Source organism: Coffea arabica, chromosome 4c (genome assembly GCF_036785885.1).
Source record: "Coffea arabica cultivar ET-39 chromosome 4c, Coffea Arabica ET-39 HiFi, whole genome shotgun sequence".
Taxonomy (NCBI): domain Eukaryota; kingdom Viridiplantae; phylum Streptophyta; class Magnoliopsida; order Gentianales; family Rubiaceae; genus Coffea; species Coffea arabica.
The window spans coordinates 47,040,403-47,064,375 of record NC_092316.1 but is presented as its reverse complement, the minus strand read 5'-3'; the positions used below and the strand labels follow the sequence as shown (position 1 = coordinate 47,064,375).

Below are 23,973 nucleotides of genomic sequence, written 5' to 3'. Positions count from 1 at the left end.
ATCCACCAGAAAGGGTAAAAGAATAGGATTAAGTGGTGTAATTGAATGCTATTGAATTATACCTCTTGTACCATTTGAAAGACCAATTTCCAACCATCAATTCCTTAGCCTCTTAAACATGAAACTTATGTCTACCATATCTTGGTGGAGTAGTACTTAATGCTCAAGTATGTTTCCAAAAGACATATCTGGGATCCTTTTTCTCTTTTTTTTTTAAAAAAAAAATTTTGGGTTTCTCCTATCTCTTTAATTTTTGTACTTGTGACTTTTCTATTTTGAATTTTTGATTTTTTTTTTTTGGGGTATTGAAAGGGAAAGGCTTGTAACAGCAAGAAAGAAAAGACTGGAGTGACTTGGAAGAAAGAAAAGAATAGGAAAAAAAGTACAAAAAACTTTGGATCCTTTCTTTCTTTTTTCTTTTTTTTCTTCTTTTATTCCCTCTACTTTTTTACAATATTGGAAACGACCACTGGCAAGCAATTTCAATCTCCAAAATTACACTTCACCAAACCAAAACAAAAGGTGGAGACTCTGGAGACAGATCCTCTGACTTCAACCGAAGCCGGTAAGGTGCAAACAAATTTGGTCAACTTTGGGCAGCTCCAATCACTCGTGTGGCTTCCAAATTCCAACTTCTGAAGGAAAAACACCAAACTACCCCTTCAAAAAAAAAAGAAAGAAACCATTTTGTTTCTTTCTTATGGGGTGGTCATGGCCCGTGGGGAGAATAAATTTTTCAAGGCACAGGACAAATACTAGAGCAACAAGACATGTATATGCGAAACAACCAAGTAGAGTATAAAATTAAGCAAGTTAATTGCCCAGAGTAAACAATTGAAAGGAGAAGAAGAAAGAATTGATAAACAAATGTTGGTAGTATTAAACTGTAGCGTACGTGCATTTCTTCTGCGTTTGGTACGGTCCAATCCAATTTTCTATCTGCAGGCGCTCCTAGTTTCAACACCTTGCTAGCTTTCATTTCATGTTTATTCAATAGCTTCTGAGTTGTACTAAAATATTTTGCTTTTCCTTTTCTCAACTCTGTGAAGCCACAATGTTCCTTTTTGTCCCATCATTTTTCTCAACATGGTCCTGAAAATTCATCTAACATAGACCAGAAACAAGAAGAATAAGCAGAAGAAGAAGAAGGAGAAAAGAAGGGAAAATTCGCATTGATCATGTCTGAAGACGAAAGTGATCATCTGTTTTATGTAGCATTGCTCAGTTTCTTGGTCTTGATTACAGGTAATAGTAAGTTTTTTCATGGCTATGATCAGAACCTTTCCGTTGTTTTCTGCAGAAGTAGTAATATCAGCATATCGCCAATCGTGATGTGTAAGAGTCTGTGTGGATATTCCAAATCTTTCGACCCTTTTCTCTTTTCTTGGATAAATTAAGAGTTTGTTGGTATTTGTGGCAACTGTTTGAGTTTTCCAAGGATGACTATGAGTTGACTTGATGAAGTAATTAGATTCTTATTGTTTTTTTACTGGACATGAATTTATTGCAGTACTAATGTTGAATATCCCCTGAAATACAGGAAAGCTTGTTGCTTCGGATTCTCTAGATACAGACAAGCAAGTTTTACTCAACCTGAAGTCATTTCTTGAAGACAAAAATCCTGTTAACAGAGGAAGCTACAATCTGTGGAATAGTGCAGGCACTTCTCCCTGCACTTGGCCTGGAATTTCATGTGATAGCCATGGAAACCGTGTGATCGGAATCAACTTGTCCGGCAACAACATAGCTGGAGGACTTTTTGGAAACTTTTCAGAGTTGACACAGCTAAGCTACCTGGATCTCTCTATGAACACCATTGGTGGGGCCATTCCGGATGACTTAGGCCGCTGTCAGAACCTGAAGTCCCTGAATTTGTCACACAATCTCTTTGATGGTGAGATTAACCTGACACTTCTCAAGAGCCTGCAAGTTCTTGATCTGGCCGTCAACAGAATTGATGGCGATATCAGGTCAGCTTTTCCTGAAAATTGCACCAGCTTAGTTGTTGCAAATGTTTCTGCAAATGCATTTACTGGCGATGTTGGGAATATGTTTGTTGGATGCTCGAATCTGAAGTATCTTGATTTGAGCACGAATAATTTGACTGGAAGCTTATGGTCTGGATTTGATAGGCTAAAAGAGTTAACCTTATATGAGAACAAATTCACAGGCACCGTCCCTTCATCATTTCTCACAGGGAATTGCAGTTTGCAGATTTTGGACCTCTTTCACAATCAGTTCGTTGGGTTATTTCCAAAGGAGATTTCAAATTGTAAAGATTTGGTGATATTGAATTTAAATGAGAACAAATTCAGTGGACTTATTGCTACAGAGATTGGTTCGATTTCAGGCCTCCAAGAACTTCACATGGGAAGCAATAATTTTTCAAAGGATATTCCAGAGTCTCTAGTAGGCCTGAGCAACTTAACCTTTCTAGACCTGAGTGGAAACGGCTTTGGAGGAGATATACAAGACATATTTGGGGAATTCAAGCAGGTCAGATTCCTTGTCTTACATGGAAATTCATATACAGGAGGTTTATACACGTCAGGAATTCTTGGTTTGTCCAACATTTATCGGTTGGACTTGAGCTACAACAGTTTGTCTGGTTCATTGCCTATTGAAGTTTCTCAGATAATGAGCTTACGATATTTGATTCTTGCCTACAACCAATTTACAGGTCAAATACCTTCAGAATATGGAAATTTCCAAGCAATTCAATTCCTTGACCTGTCCTTCAACATGTTGAATGGGTCCATTCCTTCAAGCTTGGGAAAGTTGAGCTCATTACTGTGGTTGACGCTTGCAGACAACCAATTGTCAGGTGAAATTCCTCCAGAGTTGGGGAACTGCAGCAGCTTATTATGGTTGAACCTAGCAAACAATCAACTCTCAGGCACAATTCCTCCCCAATTGACAACCATTGGTGCAAATCCAATGCCAACATTCTTATTTAACAGACAAAATACTAAGATCACTGCTGGCTTAGGGGAGTGCTTGCCAATGAGAAGGTGGATACCAGCTGATTATGCACCATTTAGCTTTGTCTTTAATCTCCTGAATAGGAAGAATTGTAGGAATCTGTGGGATAAGCTGCACACAGGCTATGGCCTATTTCAAGTGTGTGTACCTGGTTCTAATGTTCGAACATCAGACATCTCAGGCTATCTTCAACTAGCCAGTAATCAATTATCTGGTGAGGTCCCTCCTGATATAGGCAATATGCGTAACTTCAGCATGCTGCATTTGGGATTCAATCAATTCTATGGTAAACTTCCTTCAGAGATTGCACTCATGGGACTAGTAGTTCTCAACATTACAAGGAACAATTTTTCAGGAGATATTCCAACAGAAATTGGAAATATCAAGTGCATGCAAAACCTTGACTTGTCATACAACAACTTCTCTGGCACCTTTCCTGCTAGTTTTAACAAACTGAGTGACTTGAGCAAGTTTAATATCTCTTACAATCCATACATCGCTGGTGTAATACCTGAAACGGGACAGCTGGCAACATTTGAGAAATGGTCATTCCTTGGTGACCCACACTTACGCCTTCCACCTTTCATTGATAATTCTACTGGTGGTGGACAGGGAACCAAAAGTGAAAGTGCCAAAAAGCCTAAAAAGTTGGGTGCATTTTTGGCATTCTTAGCACTGCTACTGGCTTTCTTACTCTGTGGAGTCATGACTCTCATTGTTTGCCTCATGATAAAAAGTCCAACGGACTTACCAGGATATCTCTTGGAGGAATCAAAGGGAATGCACGAACTTGTGTCAACTTCAAGTTCATCTTCCCCATGGTTGTCAGATAGAGTAATGGTAATCCGCTTAGACAAAACAGCCTTTACTCATGCTGATATTCTCCAAGCTACTAGTAACTTCTCAAATGATAGGATCATTGGAAGAGGAGGATCTGGAATAGTTTATCGTGGGGTCTTGCCTAACGGCACAGAAGTGGCAATAAAGAAGCTACAGAGAGAGGGTGTGGAGGGAGAAAGAGAGTTCCAGGCTGAAATGGAGGCATTGAGTGGAAATGGTTTTGGTTGGCCACATCCTAACCTGGTAAAACTTTATGGGTGGTGTCTTGATGGATCAGAAAAATTGCTGGTCTATGAATACATGGAAGGTGGCACTTTAGAGGACCTTATCATTGATCGAACAAGATTTACATGGAAAAGGCGCATTGAGGTAGCAGTTGATGTAGCGCATGCTTTAGTATATTTACACCATGAGTGCTATCCTTGTATCGTGCACAGAGATGTCAAGGCTAGCAATGTGCTTCTTGATAAGAATGGGAAGGCACGAGTTACAGATTTTGGTCTTGCTAGAGTTATTAATGGAGGAAGTCATGTCAGCACAATGGTGGCTGGTACAATTGGCTATGTTGCACCAGAGTATGGCCAGATATGGCACGCCACGACAAAGGGTGATGTCTACAGCTATGGGGTGCTTGTTATGGAGCTAGCAACGGGGCGACGTGCTGTTGACGGAGGAGAAGAATGTCTTCTTGAATGGGCAAGAAGGGTAATGGGAGATGGACGTCAAGGATTTACTAGAAGCCTGATTCCAGTATCCCTTTTGGTATCTGGGCTGGAAAAGGGAGCAGAGGAGATGTGTGAATTACTAAGAATTGGAATAAGATGCACAACAGAGACACCACAAGCCAGACCTAACATGAAAGAGGTGCTAGCTATGCTGCTTCAGATTTCAGGTAGAGGAAGCAGAAGGCATCAAAGTTATGGATCTTCTTCTTCATCAGGATGAGCAAGATATTGGATTATTTGAACTGTCTCAAGTGTTCATACTTCAAGCCTGAACATAGTTTAGTTGACAAACATATACGTACCAGGTATGGGTGTCCATGTTATAATTGTTCATGTAAACAAATACTTCACATTCATTATTGTTATAGGATTTACAATTTTGTCTGCAATGTATATAGAGTCTAATGACTAAAGAAACATTCTTGGTTGCCATTTAAGACAGTTTTCCACCAGATCATCAAGGCAATGTTGAAATTTGAAAAGCAGTATTTTATTCCATTAGAAAATCGGTAACGATTTACTAATATCCAATAAAGAAACGTTCAACTCACTCACGACTCCAGTGACAACTCAAGAAAAAAAAAAAAAAAAACTGATCTTTGTAATCAGAATTTTCCAGCCAAGAAATCAGAGATTTCATTATTACAAGATATTACCAATTTACAGATGGCCTAGTATATTCTACTATGCAGAACGATAGATTTGACAATCCTGCTTCTTAAAATCGAGAGCCAAATCCATCCTTCAGGAACTGTTTCCAAATATGGGACTTAAACAAAATTCTAACCATTTACATATCTGATTTTTAGTGCTTCCTTGAACTGATTACAGTCACCTTGTTACAGCATACCTTTCTCACGGTTTTACCTTCGACTTCGTTTGTTCATCTGTTTTGGATCTTTGGGAGAAAAAGGGAGGTGGAATAATGAATTTGATCTCTCAACAAGAGAATGTATCTAATCTGGATCTTCTACAATGCAAATGGTAATTTTGGTATTGATAGGAGGATGCTAGTGCTGCTGCATTGAACAGCAAGACTTGTGCAGTGCAATTGATGTATTAAGAAGTTTTCAACAGTGTCTCCATAGATAGCTAAAGAGTAATGCTGAAGCAAATGCAGCAGAAAAGATTGACCAACCATTTGAAAGAAATTGCATATCCACCTAATTCAAGAAGTTAGAGGGCCGCTCAGGAAGAGTTGACAACTAAAATAGGCTACAATGATCATCTCATTTAGCACATTTTTAATTTGAAGAATCCTTTGAATTGACTGGTTTGGCCAAAATCTCAAATCGTTTGAATTGATTGATAATCTATGAATGTCATTGGAAATTTGGGACTGCAATCATTGCATTACTTGAGAATCCAAAGTTGTTCTTCCATTTTATAATGTCCAAGAAGTCAATGTGGCATTGTTAGTGGAAAATGTGGCAATGATTTAGTGGAAAAATGGAATCGGGGTTGTTGAGACTAGTTTCTTGTTTGGAAAGGGATTTTTGATCAAAAACATTCTACTTTTTCTGTAAACGTGTTTTTCAATAGTGTCATACTAGTTTTAGGAAAATTCTATAATCTTTTATGGAACATACCCTCAATTTGTATCCCTCAATGATGATAATAGTTATTATTTTGTCAAAAATACTTGTTTCTCCATTACAGTGAATGTAACTTGAGGGTGTAATATCCCGTTGGATTTAGTGTAATTTGAGTCCAACTCACTTTAATTGAGTAAAAAAATGAGACAAAATTCGAAATAGCATATTGTTCTTAAACAAAAGCAGAAAAATGAGACAAATACAACTTCCAACTGTATGAGGATATAAATTAATTTCCTTTAAATAACCACATAAATTTATCTTCAGTTACACTTATATAAGCAGAGAGAGAGAGAGAGAACATCTGTAGCTTTTGGTGCAACAAAAATACAAACTGGGATATTGAATCAGAACTTTTTTGCACTCTTCCTAGGAGTAAGAAAGTGGGGGGTGGGGGAACTATTTTCTCTCAATTCAGTACTCTTAACAGGCAGTCTTATGTAAGAAAAATCTTGAAAATAAAAACTATTTCCAATCAATCTTATCCTTTTCTTCAAATAAATAAAAAAAAAAAGGAAGAATTGTCACTCATTTCAGTGCTTAAATTTTTCATAAGAAAACAGCACTCTTATTTACCAAAAAACAAGGATTTAAAAAGAATTTTCCCACTCAATCTTTATCTATGAAAAAACAAGCTCTTTTCCAATTATTTTAGGAACCATCTAATGATACCTTGGGGAATAATTTCTGCCCACTGCCAAAAAGGGGCAAGCACAGGATAATTTCAAAACATTGAGCCGCAAACCTTTTTGAGAAAAAATGTGCGGCCCAAATCATTCCTTATATACATTCTCCCACATTGATATCTATCGTAACATGTAGTCGTATCAAATGTACATTTTGTTCATCAATTTGTACAACAGTAACTTCTTGGTGCATAATCCGTGCATGAAACAGTACATTTTGTCATAATAATCATTTTTGACAATTGTAGAGATCCCACGCAAGTTCTTGCCATTATCAAAAGAACAGGTCCTGATTTGACAAGAAAAAGAGAAAACAATAAAAGAAAAAATGAAGCAAGAAAGAATACTGAACAAGTGAACATTTGTGCAACACAGGCACATGTTGTCACACATTATCACATTGTGAGGGTGAAAAATCAAAGAACTTCACAGCCCCATTCCCACTGATGTATATTTCAGATTCATCTTTGAACTGCAAATTGCAAATTTTTTACATGGTAGTTATAGTTTCAGTTATTTTTTTTTTCTATGTTGAATATGACACAGTCCACAACTAGTAGCTGATCATGTACTGCTTTTATTTTTTTTCTCATTTCCTCATTCCAACTTCTCATTATTAGCACATATATTAAGCCGGGAAAGTTCAAAAAATTTCTTTTCTCAGCTGCAGTGTCTGAATAACCAATTCTTCTTGTTATTATCCTTACTTAGGGCTTAATCACTATGGTTTTGATTTCTTTCTTCCTCTGTCAAATATCATTCAGTGTTGATCTCCGGAGCTAATAGCTGATGGGATGATTTTGCTATACCTTTTCCTTCTGCCAAGTTCTCATTATGAAGATGATATATAATGTCATGTTGCAAAAGATAATATATAATGTCCATTATTTGATTGACTTCATGGTCTTGTTGAATCTTAACATTCTGAAGTGAGATCTTTAACCTTTGGTCATTGCAGCTACCTTACCTGAGCTATGATATTTCATTGACTAACATATTGCATAATAGACTGCATATAGTGTCCAGTTTTGTATCCACTAAGATAGTTAACCTGTCCATGCAAATGCAGAGATGTGAAAATGAAACTTGTGCAAATTTGTTCTGTATCATCAGTTATTCTTTTGCTTAATGAAATCAAAAGAAAAGAAAAAGTTCTCGACTTTTAGTAGAAAAATGTATAAAACTAGCAGAAATGTTATAATTGGTTTCAGAATAAGCATACTCTTGATCAAGCCACCACTTGATATTTGGTAAAGGGTATTGAAATATTTGATCGAGTACTGAAGGTGTATATTTTGAATTCTTGCATGTATGTATGTTAAAGAGAAATGGCTGAAGAGAGGAAGGAGAACATTATGTCTGTGGAGCTTGCAATTCAGAGGGAATTAGCGTACAGAGAAAAGATTGCTAGCTTCTTGTCCGGGAAAGAAAAAGAAGAACTGCTGCCTTTGAAGGTGAGATTGCCCAAAGTTTATCTTATCTCATGCTGTTTCTACTTTAGCTGTCTCTTGTAGTTCTGATTCTTGTTTGATTCAGATTTACTGGGAGTTTTAACAGTAGAATGCATCATAGTTTGAATTGACCACAATGCTAGTAGCTCAATGAAATTATGAAGGTCTGAATGCTAGTCATTTTAGCACCATTCACATTTCAACTAACTAAACTGGGTACTTTTCTGGGGAAAACTTGAAACAATTATAAGCTGAATTATCCATGAATTTAACCAGATATTCAACCCTTATTTGTCACTTATATAAGGGAGTCTGAGCTCCATACGCAATAACTGCCAGTCAGAAAACAGAGAATTTTGATTTAGGCAGTATAACTTCGTTTCTGGTGATCAAGCATCAGGCTTTAGATGGCTCCAATGAGTGGGAAAAGGGACAAGGGGGTCGTTTTCTCAAAACTCATTCTTCCATTTTCTCTTTTCAGGCATGGTTGCTTTGCGTTTCAACTTCCTCAAGAAAAGGGTAAACATAAATTAAGCATAGCTCCATCAATATCAAACTTTTGCAATGAATATTTTCTGAGAAAAATCTCCTGCCAAATTTCGAATCCACTGTTTATGATGTTCTAAATTGGTGCTAAACAACTTTTGCAACTGCTTTTGGTAGTTTTCTCTCCTACATTTTCTGTAGTTTTCAGATCAAATCAGTTGGCATTTGGCCTCTGGTTATGTAATACCCTGAACTAAATGAACTCTGGTATAGCATTCATGTCCTATGACACTCAGTCACTGATGTGTAAATGAGCGATCTTCACAACTTGCAGTCACTAGAAGCAACATTGCACTGCCCTAAAAACAATGCTGTTATGCCTTAAAGATCTTTCACTTCTTATGTCGTACATAAGGAGATTTCAAGAGAATTGCTTTAAATTATCTCTTGCCGTTGAACATTAAAAGCTATAGATATAACCAATATGTTTAACAGCAAACTGAAAATGCATATATGACAATGTATCTAATTAGTAGAGCTGATACAAGAGTAGGTTTTTTCTGTTCCATCTCTGCTCTTTCCTTTTCCTGCACAAACTTTTGAGCCCTTACTTGATTAATGTTTTAGAGATTAAGCAACTGTAAAAGAATAGGTTAGTCATGTATCCAAATTTTTTGTCCAATTTGTTCTTCAGTTGGATCCTCAGATATATTGAAATCATGCTTTCTGGGCCAGTTTCTTACTAATTCACGACACAAGTTATGCCTGTTTCCTCTTCTGCTTGTGTATCTAACTCTTTTTAATGGTAAATGTTGAATATCTTGTTCTTTACTTCAGGTACCATGTTCAACTACATTTACTAGTCCATATCCAAGTCCAATGCAAAATGTAGGGCAGAGTTCAATCTCAACTTCAGCCTCTAGAAATCAGTCATCATACCGGGGCAAATCTCCAACTCTAAGTCCAGGACCTGGACATGGGAAAGCAGATCAGCAATGCAATATCAGTAACAGGTCCGACATATTCTGTAAAATCTGCAAAGTGAGCTGCTCAAGTCCTTCCAATTACAAACAACACATCAGAGGTGAGAAGCACAGGGCTATGATGCATTCCCCAAAACTGAATAAGAATGCAGCTGTTGGACCAAGTAAAAATCAGCAACCAAGATGCAATCTGTGCCAGATTGTATGCATGGATAAAACTAGTTTGCAATTGCAGTTGAATGGCCAAAAGCACAAGGCGAAATTGAGGATGAATGAACTTGGGAGGAAGGGGGAAATTTCCCAACAATTCTGGTGTGAAATGTGTCAAGTTCCTTGCAACAATGAAGAGACATTTCAGTTGCACCTGAAGGGAAAAAACCATGTTGCTCGCAAATATGCTTTGGAGGAAGAAAAGAAGGCCATTTAAAATGAAGCAATACTGCTTAGGACTTATCAGGTTCTCCAAATTTGTGAATTACGAAACTTATTTAGACCTAAGAGATTTATCAGTTGTATTTTAAGATTGACTACGTTTTATGGATAATTTCTGATCATTTAAGATTCATCTTAACTCTCTACCGTATTAATATGACATCTGATGATCTTTCTGCATAAATCCTAACGACAACCAAGATGATGATTCTTACTCTTTTGCTTGAGAAACTGTGGTAGCCATGCAGATTATAATGGACTAATGGATGGATTCAACCAAGTTATTCCTTGGAAATGACCTCTATTATCAAATTTTCTCATCTTTTTAACAAAGTCACTAATCATTAAACTCCACATTTCTCATCTCTGTGTGCCATTCATCAACAATCTTTCAACACAGGCACCAGCATGTATGTCTATTTATCCCAAGATTAGTATATCATTAGCTAATCTGTCTATCTATCTACCTCTATCTATCTATCTATATCTATATCTATAATCTATAATCTATCTATAATCCCTATAAAAGTACCGTGAGTCTAGGAGTGTAAGCAATGTAAGCAAAATTATGTCTTACTTTTTATAGTACCTAAACTACCCCCCATAGAATAATTGTAATGCATTTTAATAATGATAAATGAATTAAACCAATCATGTTAATTGACCGTTACAAAAGTTATCTATAACTGAAATGACACAATGAAAGAATTAAAATGCATCATTAACAGCAAGCAAACAAACCCAAAAGAAAATCTCCCTAAAATTGAAAACCAATAATCAATCAAATGACATAAAGTGAACAAACAAATTAATCAAAAAAATGAAAAGGACAACTTAAATGACACCAAAAACAACGTTTAAGTGCCCTTAATATAGAGGCACAGTTGCTTGTGTTTAATTTGTTTGGTGAGATTAGATCAAGTCCATCCTACGAGCAGTATAGTAGCCATTTCCAATGGACAAGGAAAAGAAGAAGGGAAAAAAAGGTTAGAATAAAGCATACTCTAATTTTTAAGTATGTAAACTATCTTATGTGTAAAATTTAGTGGTGTCAATTTGTGGTTAATTTAGCATCTTAGAAATATCCACAGTGTTGATCTTGGTAAACTAAGAAACCTTTAAGAAGTCATTTAGATGAAGAATTGCTAGATCAAAATGCATTAAAAAATAATGGGCCAAAATCATAACTAGAAACTTTGGTGAATGTGAGCATATGAAGAGTGGTGTAAACTATATGACAATAACCCCATATGCTTATGATACAAATTTTGCTAACTGTGGTTCTCTCTAAATTTATAATGTGCTTATCATTTACTTTTCCTCACTTTAAAATACCCCATATTATTTTCTCCATTGTTCTAATGTAGCAGCAAACTATACACTTACTCATATGACCGTTATCCTCATATAACATTGGTTTTATCGTCTCAATGTTATCTTTTTCTCTGATTTCATCATCATGCATGCAATATTGCTATCCCGCATAACAGTGCCCTCATATAGCCAAATCAAGAAAGAACCAATATAGTACAATCATAAGTTGTGAATATTTTGGATGCGAAGAGTACAATTAATTAACAAAAAAAAAAAAGGCAAAAAAGTGGCGTACCCTTTATTAGTGTATAAATTTGCAAAGAAGAAAAGCAAGATAACATCTAACCAAAAGTTAATCATCTTGGTACCATTCCTGAAGGTTAGATTTATAAATTGTAACTCAAGAAATTTTGTTTTATATTTTGGACCACGAGACATGCGATCTTTAGCCAAAAATAGTTACACCTTTGATTATCGTCCTTGAAAGTTGAATTTAGAAATTGCAACTTAACAAATTTTGCTTCGTATATGTTGACAAGAATACTACATCTTTCTTTATATATAAGATGACGTATACTCTATGATTAGTAGAAAGAAAAAATATTATAGCTTTAATAATCAACATGTTATAAAACACTTTAGAACAAAAACAATATAAAAAATAAAAAATATAATCACTTTGCACGAGTAGTATTACTAGTTACCCTATAAAAAGTATGTTGAGTCTTAATGGTTAAGAGCAGAAGATGATCTTAGTTTTTATAATGCCAATATTACCCTCCTTGCCAATAAATGGGCAAATTACATTGCATTTTCTTAATAATTAATATGAATTATACCAACAGTCACAAAATGAACATTTCCTTGAGTTGTGGTGAATTAAACCAAAAAAAGAACAACAAATTCATTCCATTTCATCAATAATTAATATCAATTTTGCTAAGAGCTACAAAATGAAAACATTCCCCCGAGTTTGCTGAAAAGCAGAACAAGTCTTTTTATTCTTTAGATACAGGTTCACAGTAAATCCTAAAAGCACTCTATGAGTATGCATACATTAACAGTGAGTGAGCAACTTTAACATAACACTAGTTTTTTTTAACTTCATGCTATGCATGAGTGTGCCCCGGTGCTGGTTCGATTAAAAGCACGAAATTCCTGCTGAAAGTAAGATTTGTTTATAGCTACATGTATGCAAATAGTGAAGTCATCAAATCACAATGCAGATATAAGAACAAAAATAGCAAGAATATGCATCAGGCTTCTGTCAATGGTGTTTCATCAATCGGTATATAGGAGTGCAGACAATGCTGTGGGCCTGTGGCCTATAATATTAAGCAAACCATTCATACAACACAAAGGAAAGAAGATGTTCTAGAAATAAAATCGCGATATCTTTTTCTTGAATGCTTAGCATTAAATTGATAATAAAATGAGCAGTAACTTTGATAACAAAATGAGCATTAGTTGAAAGAGAGTAAAGGCAGAATATAACAGGTACACAATAAGATATATTAATTTTTGGGATAATTTCAGAAACCTCCCCCGAGGTTTCTCATAATATCACTCAATTCTCCTGAGGTTTTTAAAATCTCGCTTACCTCCCTTGAATTAACATTTCTTACAACATTTTAACCCCTTTGGAGGAAATACAAGAAAGGCAAAACTTTTGTTCCAATACTACCCTTATGTTATCCTACTTATGAAATTTATAACAACAATAACAAATAAAATAAGGTTAAATTTTTTGTAAGATGTAAATTTCTTGACGGAGACTATTTATTTTAGTTATATTGGAACAAAAGCAAAATTTACACCTTGAAAATTCACACACATGAAGAGAAGAGATTATTTTAGTTTTCAATACAATTTAAACTACAGCATGAAATAAAACATATTTCCCCAAAATATATCTTGACTTCCTTAATTGTAACTTAACTATGCATGAAATTTTTTAAAGTATTAAGTACTCACCAAAATCCTGATAAGTGGTTGACCTTGATTAAATTTAATTTATCTACATCATTTGCTATTCCACCACGACCCTAACATAAAGAAATATGGACCATTATTAGCTAGCAATTTATTTTTTAAATTTAAATTTTTTGTTTTTAAAATTTTATTTGTTTTGGCTTTGTAGTTAAATAGTTATTAAGAGCAAGGGCAATGTTGTCAATTTGTGACTTTTGATAGGAATATTTACTCTTATCAAGTTGACAAGGGAAGTAAGTGAGATTTTAAAAACTTCAAGAGAGCTAAGTGATATTATGACAAATCTCAGGGGAGGTTTCTGAAATTATGCCTTAATTTTTACTAAAACTGAAGGAACAGTGATTATTATATAAACTTACATAGGAATTGAGAAGGATTTTGAAGGCTCTCGCACCACATTTAGGCCACCAGCATTAGTAGGAATACCTCCTGCTGCTGATGTGCCTGTAGAACCTCCACTGAGACGAGATTGTCTTAATTTTACAATTGGTGATTGATGTTTCTGTTCTATATTTACAGGTCCAGAAAAGTGATCAGTTTTTCGCAAGCTCTGTTTTCTTCTAATTATAGGACCTATCCCTTTGCTACTCAAGGTTTTCCCACCTTCAGTAGGTGCTGGGCATTCCTGATGTATTGGATACGCATTTGCTAAGAACAAAAAACAAAAAAAATGACTTGCTGATGAACAAATAAGGGTACATAAAAATATTAGGACTTCTTTTTTTTATAGTATCATGCTTGAGATTTCTCGCAGTTTTTCTCATAAAAGTTTTGACAGGCAATCTACATAACAAATAATTTTAATTGGTTAAGTAATGTTCATGTAAAGTTTCAGTAGACACTTATCAGTTGCATTCCAAAGTAATATGTTCCTCCCATTTTACTTTACTTGCTATCAAACTTGAAGGCCTAAAATCAAAAGATACCGTCATTCCACTTTCTATTTTTGGCAGAAATTATTAAGGAAAATGTTGTTTATTGACATTTGACAGACGGAAAAAACTTAGGAGCACCGGTAGAAAATAATTTGTCTTCTTCACTCAAATTTACACTACTTAGATGGGTGCAAATACAGAGGAAGTCGAGCTCAAACAATTGCTGAAGCAAATTTTGGCAAACTGAAAGGACAATTCATCTCTGTAATCACCACATGAACACAAAGGAAGGAAAAAAGGGTAGAGAAAAGTTAAGGTTGGTTGGACATTCATTACCAGGGTCATAGGAATAGTTCATTCTCAAAAACCAATACGGTAACATTCAACAACGAAACCACTAAGCTAGCTCAGTGGCCACCACCTCTCCTGGTGGGGTGGGAGGTCAGGGGTTCATTCCTTGCCTCCCACCAAATTGTTTGCCCCTCATGGGCAACTCGGTTGGTCTCAGCAAACCTTCTTAGGAGCTGGTGTTCAGTGCCCGCAAGAGTCCGAATCTTGTGGTTATCGTGTTCTGGGTTAGGTAAAAACCAATTTTTCATGTCTCACTTTCATTTCTAGATTTCCTGTAGATTTAATTTCAGCAGTTTGAAGACCTTTAACTTCATTGAATTAGATTCAAGAATACTAAACAAGGAGACGATGCACTTGAAGAAACAGAGCAATTTGGCATGTAACTATCCAATTTCAAAGAGTATTTCAAAGGTGAATCAAAATATATCCAAGTTCCTCATTAGTTTTGATATTATATAATAAATAACCCTGAACGGTTTACAATTCTTTAAATATATAAGTTCTATAATTATAAATCATGTCATCAATGAGAAATACGAACAAGTTTCACCAAATCAGAACATTTCTGTGCAAAGTTAAACTACTCAAGTTCGAGCAATGGAATTTGAATATAATTTAAGTTGCGTTATAAGTGCTACAACACTATGGATCATTTTACTATTCACCATTGACTTGAAAAGAAAACAAAAAAAAAACTCACTAAAACTAATAAAAAAATTTCATAGAATGATGTAAACGAGAATGACAAATCATTCCAAAAGATGAACATTTGGTACACTTATAAAACAAAAGTGCTTTTGGAACAAAGGATGTTTTGTTGGTCGTGCAATTGCATTGGTTAAAGGCACACCAAATTTAGAAAAATCATAAAACAATAAAAATATTAGACATCATATTATTTTTTTTTCTCAAATACGTTTAATCCTTCAAAACAATTGACTTCCTCAAAATTTTGAGGAAAAAAATGGAAAATCCAAGAGCATCATCATGTTCGCGTACAAAACACTTGCCCCATTACTAGTCATCGTTAAATGGTTGAAAATTACTGAATCAGGAAGCACGATTATTATCTTTGTGCTAACTTAGTTCCTTTTTGTTCGAACGCCTTCATACAAAGAAGTAGACTCCTGCTTGTGCTAGTGCAATCAGAACAGCTAGTTCGGAATCATATAGAAACTAATGTGATGGACAGAACAGAGGCCTGAAATAAGTTACCGGGGGCGATAGAGGATGCGTAGATTATTGGTGCACGCAAGTTAGTTCAGATCACAGCTCGATTGATGAATGAAAAGATTGAAACCCAAAACTTGCTGAGGTTTGGATAACGTTCATAGGTGCATATTTGAGCACAATCAATGCCGTCTGAACGTGATATTATCCTCTCGGCAAAGCTATGCATATCCTTTCGGGCGGGCACTAAATATTGTTGTTGTGTATTCAAAACTTTCTTGAGGGTTAGTATTTTGACGTGACAGGTAGTATATTTTTTTTTAACAATTCATTTTTTATTTGGCACAATAGTGAATAGATCAACTGAGTAGAAAATGCATAAAGTTTTGTAAAGAATCAAAGCTAGTAGTAAAATACGAGACTTGTATAATACAAGATATTGTACGTACGTATATTATATAAAAAAAATTTTAAGTATTATTATAAGTTTGGTGTAAAAATATAGCAAAATTACACGTACAAATTCTTACATAAATAGTATGAATATATTTGAAAGTTGTAGAACTAAAATTATGTTTAAAATTACTTTATTTTACAAAGATTATGCTACGTTTACACCAATTTTAACTCTTATCTTATATAGGAGACATTAAATTTATCCAAATTTTATCACCTTATTACTTTTACACATATATATATATATATATTTACAAAATTATGTTATATGTCACTATTATTTTGTATATAACTCGGAAGACAAGCTATTGTCCTTACTCAAGGTTTAATTTTTTTTTCAAAAATTGTAGTATAATTGGGTGAAGTATAATAGGTCAAAAGTTTATCATGTATTTTACACTCTTTATTGAGAAGCACAAGTACTTTTTGAAGTATTTAGAAATGTATAAAATTTGGAAGCTTTTTAAAATCATACATACGAACATGTATTTTATGAGTATAATACGAGTATTTACTAACTAGGTAAAGAATACACCAAATCTCTTAAAAATAATACTAGCAAATTGAATTGGACAAAACACAACTGGACTTGTCCATTCCCACTACTAACAACACGTTACGTGTGTTTACTAGCTAGATAAAGATAGGGCAGGGCTCTTAGAGTTGTCGCTACTGTCATGCTCAGGATTCGAGTTTTGGGCCAAACACTTGAGAATATGAAAGGCATGGAGAAGGATGGGAGGGTTAAAAAAAATGATTAAAAGTTAGGTTATGCCTTATCTACACACACCCAATAAAATTTAGAAAAAATAATATACATCGCTAATTTTGTCATCACCAGTGTATCACCTCCTATGCGGATTAATGGCATGATAATAAGTTTCCTATCCCATCCTTATGCAGTGTTGATGTTGCAGTTTTTGTGATGAATATAAAGTATTTTAATGAAATTTTATTGCTTAATACTTGTTGAATCTTACTTCAAATAATTCATTTTTTATACAAAAATCACTATGATAAAATATCAACCTCAATCAATTAACACAAAACAAGTAATAACACATATCAATCAGAATAAAATATTTTCTTCTTTTACATGATTTTTTCAGGGGTCCTCCAACATAGTCACTAGTTACTACATTACTCACTATGCCTTTCTCCTCCTTGATGCCTAAAGTTTAATTACAACTATTTCAGTGTATGTCTTTGTAAACTAACATAAGGTAGAAGAATGGTTGCATTGAACTGTAAATGCAGACACTTCTTCTGTTGTCTATGGAATTACGTTGGCCTCCTTCAATTTCGACACCATGTTATATATGAATGGGATTAGAACCGAACGTTTATTAATGGCAAATCTAATACATCTACTGTTATTAATGGCATTTGTTCTTTTTTTTTTTTTAGTGTAAATGGTAGATTTCAAACTTTTTTTTTTTTTTAGGGGTATCCCGCAGGGAGTGGACCCCGCAGACTATTCCCCACCCTCCACAACTTGGTGGCAGTAAGGTTCGAACCAGGGGCCTAAGGCTCCATCTTCAGCAATCTCAACCGCCAGACCAAGCCCCGGAGGGCGGTAGATTTCAAACTTGAGATCTCACATTTATACGTACTCTCTTCTCCGCACTATCCAACTCATCCCTCCCTTAATGACAATTGTTTTTGTTGGAACTCATCCCTAATATGTCCATTAGTAGCCATTTCTATTGTAAAAATATGTAAGAACTTGCTAAATTCTCTAATGAACTTGTCAATGGAGTCCAGTAGAATTCGTGTAAGAAGGTGGAATAGACTGTGAAGACTGAAGGGACAGACATGAAGAAAGACACATGACAAAAGTTGAAAGCTTCCTTCCTGTACAAACATTTTCCATGTGTATATAAACAGTTGTTAGCGGGACCCCTTCAAATTCAAGACAAAATACTACTGCTCACAGTCGACCCTAACGTTATGCTCAAGTTTCATATCTCCAAAAAAGATATGAAGAATTTCATGTCAAAACTGGAGCGGAAAAAGACAAACATGCTTATGGCCACTGTTCTACCAAACTCAAATGAAACACCCCACCCACGATGAGGTATGTTTCACTTCATTCATTATAGCTTGCCTTTGTTAATGCAATGACTCAAATATCGCAAGAAAAAGTAGCTAGAAAGAATTGGGAGTGTTCGTGGAGCGAGTAATTAGTCAATTTGCAATTCTGCTGACCCTAATCACAAGTAGCAGTTCAGCAAAATTGTATTTTATACCCTAATCTGATTCAATCGGCTTACCACTAATCAGTTAACTTGTAAGGTAGATTCGAGTATATAGGGTAAAACCTAACCCTCTTGTACTTGGAGGAAAAAAAAAAGAAAAACATAATCAGATTAACAAAAAATATACAATAGTTATCTAAATTAATTAGAATGTTTAATCCTACAATTCTAAAAACCACCAACAAAATAGAAAATCAAAACACAATAGATAATTAAAGCATAAAATATTTTTAAACATTTGTTTTCATTTTTTTAATTCTTGAAAACTATTAATTTATTTTTTATTAAGGATGACAAGTTGCTTCGCAACCTAACATGTAAGCTCTATTAATTAAAAACAAAATAAGTAGAGTGATGAAGTGGATAGAATTAATGAGAAAGGAAAAAAATTTTGAAGAAAGACAAAAAATAGAATAGTAAAATAAATGAAATTAGTAGTTATAAATGTAGGAAATGGAACAAATAAATCAAACATAAGGTTAAATATACAAGTTTATAAGTTGTGAAAAATAAAATGTATAATGGCATGGATCCTGTAACTTAAATTATTAGTAAATGACTAAATAATTATAGGCTGAGCTTTGGATACAGTTATCCTAACCAACCTTATCCATATGCAGGTAAGTTCGGATAACTACGGTTTTTGATATTTGCAAATCATACCCTAAGCTAATTTGTCGAGTAGGTCCAACTAACCTCTAACCATTTTGAAAACTACGGATTCATTACCCTATTTTTCTAATTGAACCAATTCGATTTCTCAATTACCTTCTTTTTCGGTTCTTTTTTGAAGTCCCTAGCTAGAATATTGTTTCTGTTAGGATCCAAACGCGGAATAAACAACATTGAGATATCAAATACACAACAATTTAATGGCAAATAAACCACAAGCATGAAAGATAAACAACACACAATATTTAACGTGGTTCGACTCCACCATTGAGCCTACGTCCACGGAGAGAAACCTATTCTTTATTATAAGAGGAAAACCCTATACAAGAATACAACTTAAACCCAAACCCAACCCTTGTATATCATCTCTCATCTCTCAAGAACCCTCTCTCACACCCCATGTATAAGGCTACATGATACCCCTTGCGTCTCCTTGTGTGTCTCGGTAGTATGCTAATCTACCTATTTATAGAGAACATTACTGCCAAAAAACCAAATAACAATTGGAAACCAATACTATTTCCTAAACTCATATAGAGTAGAAAATAGCATCTAATTCTAGCTAAATAGGGCGTTACTTGACTACTACTTCAAGTAACTAAATCCAATTAGGAAACTAGTTACTTCCCACATCAAATAGGAATCTTGACTAAAAGAAATTAAGTCAATTTCCTAACAAATCTCCACCTTGGCAAAAATTTCTTTTAACAACCATTTGCCTTTAATTACCAAATAATATGGTACCAAACTATACACCCGAATCAATACAATCCTGACACCAAATTGATTCAATCGGCAAACGAACATGTGTAGTTGCCCTGACTCCAACCTCCAGTTGACTAGTGAGAAGGTGCCTCAATTCACTATCTCCTTTTACAATATTTCTTCTCACCACCACTTGCAATCTGAAATCCCCTTCTGTGAGCTCTAATCCTAACCATTGAGGCAACCAAGTGGTAAAATCACTATACTTCTTCCCATTCTCAGGACTGTCTCGCCATGTGTGGTTTTCAAGACTCCACCTAAAACGAAAAACTCGTAACTGTCAGAGTCTTCTGGCGCATGAAAATTAGATTTCTTTGTTTCTTTGGAACATGTGCCACACCGCCCAAAGAATATAACCAAAATCTAAGATCCACCGAAATGAAGTATCAACTGTTGGAGGTGTGAGAAAGTCTCCACCGATTCACGTCCAAAATCAAAATTGGACTCCACTTTTTCCTTGACCCTTGAATCACCTGCCTAGATTCACCGTCAAGTATTTTCGTACTTTTTGACTTCCCATCCTTCACCATCAATGCTTTTTGCCAAACCATTGAAACAAGGATATCACTCATTAAATTGTTCAATTGGTAACAGCTACCAATCCATTTGATCTCAATAGTTAACTAGGATCCAACTATGAACCTTGAGCAACCTAGTCTCACAACCAAACTCTGATACCATTTGTTAGAATCCAAACGCGGAATAAACAATATTGAGATATCAAATGCACAACAATTTAATGGCAAATAAGCCACAATCATGAAAGATAAACGACACATAATATTTAACGTGGTTCAACTCCACTATTGAGTCTACGTCCATGGAGAGAAACATGTTCTTTATTATGAGAGGAAAACTCTATACAAGAATACAACTTGAACCCAATCCCAACCCTTGTATACCATCTCTCATCTCTCAAGAACCCTCTCTCACATCCCATGTATAAGGCTAAATGATACCCCTTGTGTCTCCTTGTGTGTCTCTGTAGTATGCCAATCTACCTATTTATAGAGATGCCAATCTACCTATTTATAGAGAACATTACTGCCAAAAAATCAAATAACAATTGGAAACCAATACTATTTCCTAAACTCATATAGAGTAGAAAATAGCATCTAATTCTAGCTAAATAGGGATTTACTTAACTACTACTTCAAGTAACTAAATCCAATTAGGAAACTAGTTACTTCCCATACCAAATAGGAATCTTGACTAAAAGAAATTAATCCAATTTCCTAATAGTTTCATAGGATAAATTTTTAATTTAGATCCATAAATTGTAGATGGACTTTCATTTCAGTCTATAGATTTAGTTTTGACCATGTACTTTACCCCTTAAAACTAAAATCTATCTTACTAAAGTGTTTAAATTTCGATTTTAGACACTTTACAGGCAAAAAATTTCCCTCCCTCGTCAAGGTCGATGGGATTCAGCTCATAGGGAAACTTTTCTATATCTAATTTCACATGCATTCACATGCATTTGGATCCTCACAATTTTTTGTCTATAAATTTCATTTTTGGCTACTTACTTTATGCTCTGAAGTTGAAATCCATCCTACTTTAGTATTTAAATTTCAGTTTTGAATACTTTACGATCGAATATTTTCCATCCCGCATCAAGTTCAATGGGATTGAGCTGATAGGGACACTTTTCTATATCCAATTTCACATGCATTTGGATCCTGACAAACCCTCTCCCCTCCCTTCACCAGATGATCATGTGAAATGGAAGGCGTTGGTTGCCCGACAATCGTCCACATCAGAGCCGCACAACCCGGGATTCATAGCACTCCCTGGAAAGCAATCATGTTTCCTTGTCGACTTTGCCTCCATGACCAAAAAATAGACTTTTCTGAATGTTGTGTTATCCTAAGGGTCCATTAATTTGCGTTTTTTACCTTAAATAATAGAGATATATATCACGTCAACTACAAAAATTATTCCTTGTTATTGATAACTGAAATTCAATAATCCAATATGACAACATTTATTAGGCCCTTCATCAAATAGAAAAAAAAAACATAATTTCTAGTAGTAACTCGAGTCTGTATTACTAAAAAAAAAAAAAAAATAAATAAAAAGAAGATTAATTCCAAGGTAGAGGACTAGCAATTGCAGTATACAAGTGATAGCTCAAATCGAGTTGATTAGAAATTAGACAGATGAAATTGACTGTGAATCATCTCCGTTTGGATTGGTCTATTTTTTAAAAAACAATTGTTTCAAATATAATGTTGCAATAATACATAAACAAAAACAACTCAAAAAACATTCCATCCATACAATATATCAAATATTTTAAAAAATATCAATATTAAAAATTTTTCATATATATTGTTATAGTAAAATATTTCAAAAACACCCAAAAAAACAGCTAATCCAAACGTGATCACAGAACTTATTGTTTTCTTACATGTTATTATTTTAGTGCTTACATTTATTGGCTTAACGTTTACATCTATTGTGTTAACACGAATATTATATCGTGCAATAAAAATTGTCAATTGTCAATTGTAAATTCCCGATGTTGAGCAAGTTGTGGCCACGGGACAGTCTCCCCCAATTGCACCTCTGGTACAATAATCACCAGACAGGTAAGGAAGGAAGGCATATCCAAATTTGCCTAAAGGCGAAGAAAGAAACAAGAGACTCCATCATCAACGAATGGAGCATAATTTTGGGGAGTTTGAAAGTGATACCAAAACTATAATAGAAAGGACCAATTGCAGCCTATAATTCTCAGTAAAGGATATATTTCTCAAGAAAGTTTTGTCCAAGTGGTATCAAGTCATGGATGGAAATCCGCAAACAACGTCGCCAATCCTCACGTGAATACTGTATTGGCCCCTCCACTACACAACACAGGTATAATTAGTGTCTATATCTATTTGTTCCTATTATAGATATGCACATACTTTTTTGGATCTTTAAATAGGGAATGCAGCAAGCAAACTGAAACAACAGCAAGCATAGAAGAATAAGAGGAAGAAGAAGAAGAAGGAATGGAGATCTCCCAGAAATTCTCCAAGAAATCCAAGGATGTCTCGCTTCAAGAACTCAGAGATAGGCTTGCAGAGTTTGCTAAAGTTAGAGGATGGGAACAATATCATAGTCCAAGAAACCTACTTCTAGCCTTGGTAAGTTTGATGCATATTCAATATGTCCCAGAAGAATGCTATTTATAATCTCTTACTCTGTTGGCACTAACTCTTGTATTACCAGTTAAATAAAAGAACACCAAAAGGTTCCATAAAATCCACGCATTGCATATAGTGAAAGATGGTGCATAACATGAGTGTGAAGTACAATCTAAAATATTGTTTGAGACTCATAATCATCCCTCCTACCCTAATAATTTTTTCGAGGTTGATAATTATCTGTTCTCTTTTATGTATGAAAAGAGCTTCATTTTCACTAAGGAAATCACATCTTCGTTATTAATATAGTAATCATACTATTATTTGTCTACTAGTCAGGGAAAGTTTTGTATGGTTACTATATATTGTTTTTGTTACCAATTTTGACATTAATTTTCGCTTCAACTTTTTTTTTTTTTTTTTTTGTGTGCTTGGTGTTTTTTCTTGTTTGAATTGAAGGTTGGAGAGGTTGGAGAGCTATCAGAGATATTTCAGTGGAAGGGAGAAGTTGCAAGAGGACTGCCAAATTGGAGCCCTGATGACAAGGAGCATTTGGAGGAGGAACTGTCTGATGTATTATTCTACCTAGTTCAGCTAGCTGATGTCTGTGGACTGGACCTTGGCCAAGCAGCTCTAACCAAGATAGTTAAAAATGCCAAAAAATATCCTGTTGTTGAATAATCAAACTTCTTCTTGCAACTAAATTAAACTCCTTTCTACTGGAAATTGCTGCTTGTGCAACAATTTTGTCCCTCCTCATGTAATTTTCCCTACTTAATAATAAGAGTGAATTTTCTTTA

At 34.8% G+C, this 23,973-nt stretch overlaps 3 protein-coding genes across 7 annotated transcripts; all 3 read left to right on the top strand.

Annotated features, from left to right (window-relative positions):
• Positions 1-831: 831 nt before the first annotated feature.
• Positions 832-4,984, top strand: LOC113739457 (probable LRR receptor-like serine/threonine-protein kinase At1g74360). The gene is made up of 2 exons (XM_027266675.2): positions 832-1,245; positions 1,541-4,984. Exons 1-2 carry the CDS (start codon positions 1,179-1,181, stop codon positions 4,765-4,767), a joined length of 3,294 nt encoding a protein of 1,097 aa, XP_027122476.1. The 5' UTR covers positions 832-1,178; the 3' UTR covers positions 4,768-4,984.
• Positions 4,985-7,177: 2,193 nt separating this feature from the next.
• LOC113739233 (uncharacterized) lies at positions 7,178-10,312 on the top strand. 4 transcript variants are annotated; one of them, XR_011812817.1, is made up of 4 exons: positions 7,188-7,325; positions 8,153-8,282; positions 8,761-8,798; positions 9,603-10,312. XR_011812817.1 is itself a non-coding variant. In XM_027266465.2 (3 exons), exons 2-3 carry the CDS (start codon positions 8,157-8,159, stop codon positions 10,173-10,175), a joined length of 699 nt encoding a protein of 232 aa, XP_027122266.1. In that variant the 5' UTR covers positions 7,178-7,325; positions 8,153-8,156; the 3' UTR covers positions 10,176-10,312. The 4 variants fall into 4 exon arrangements, 3 of the variants coding, with proteins under 3 accessions (XP_027122266.1, XP_071901175.1, XP_071901176.1); XM_027266465.2 differs by lacking the exon at positions 8,761-8,798 and having other exon boundaries at positions 7,178-7,325; XM_072045074.1 differs by lacking the exon at positions 8,761-8,798 and having other exon boundaries at positions 7,195-7,276.
• Positions 10,313-22,761: 12,449 nt separating this feature from the next.
• LOC113738683 (uncharacterized) lies at positions 22,762-23,973 on the top strand. 2 transcript variants are annotated; one of them, XM_027265924.2, is made up of 3 exons: positions 22,762-22,901; positions 22,972-23,173; positions 23,633-23,973. In XM_027265924.2, exons 2-3 carry the CDS (start codon positions 23,039-23,041, stop codon positions 23,852-23,854), a joined length of 357 nt encoding a protein of 118 aa, XP_027121725.1. In that variant the 5' UTR covers positions 22,762-22,901; positions 22,972-23,038; the 3' UTR covers positions 23,855-23,973. The 2 variants fall into 2 exon arrangements, with proteins under 2 accessions (XP_027121725.1, XP_027121724.1); XM_027265923.2 differs by having other exon boundaries at positions 22,849-23,173.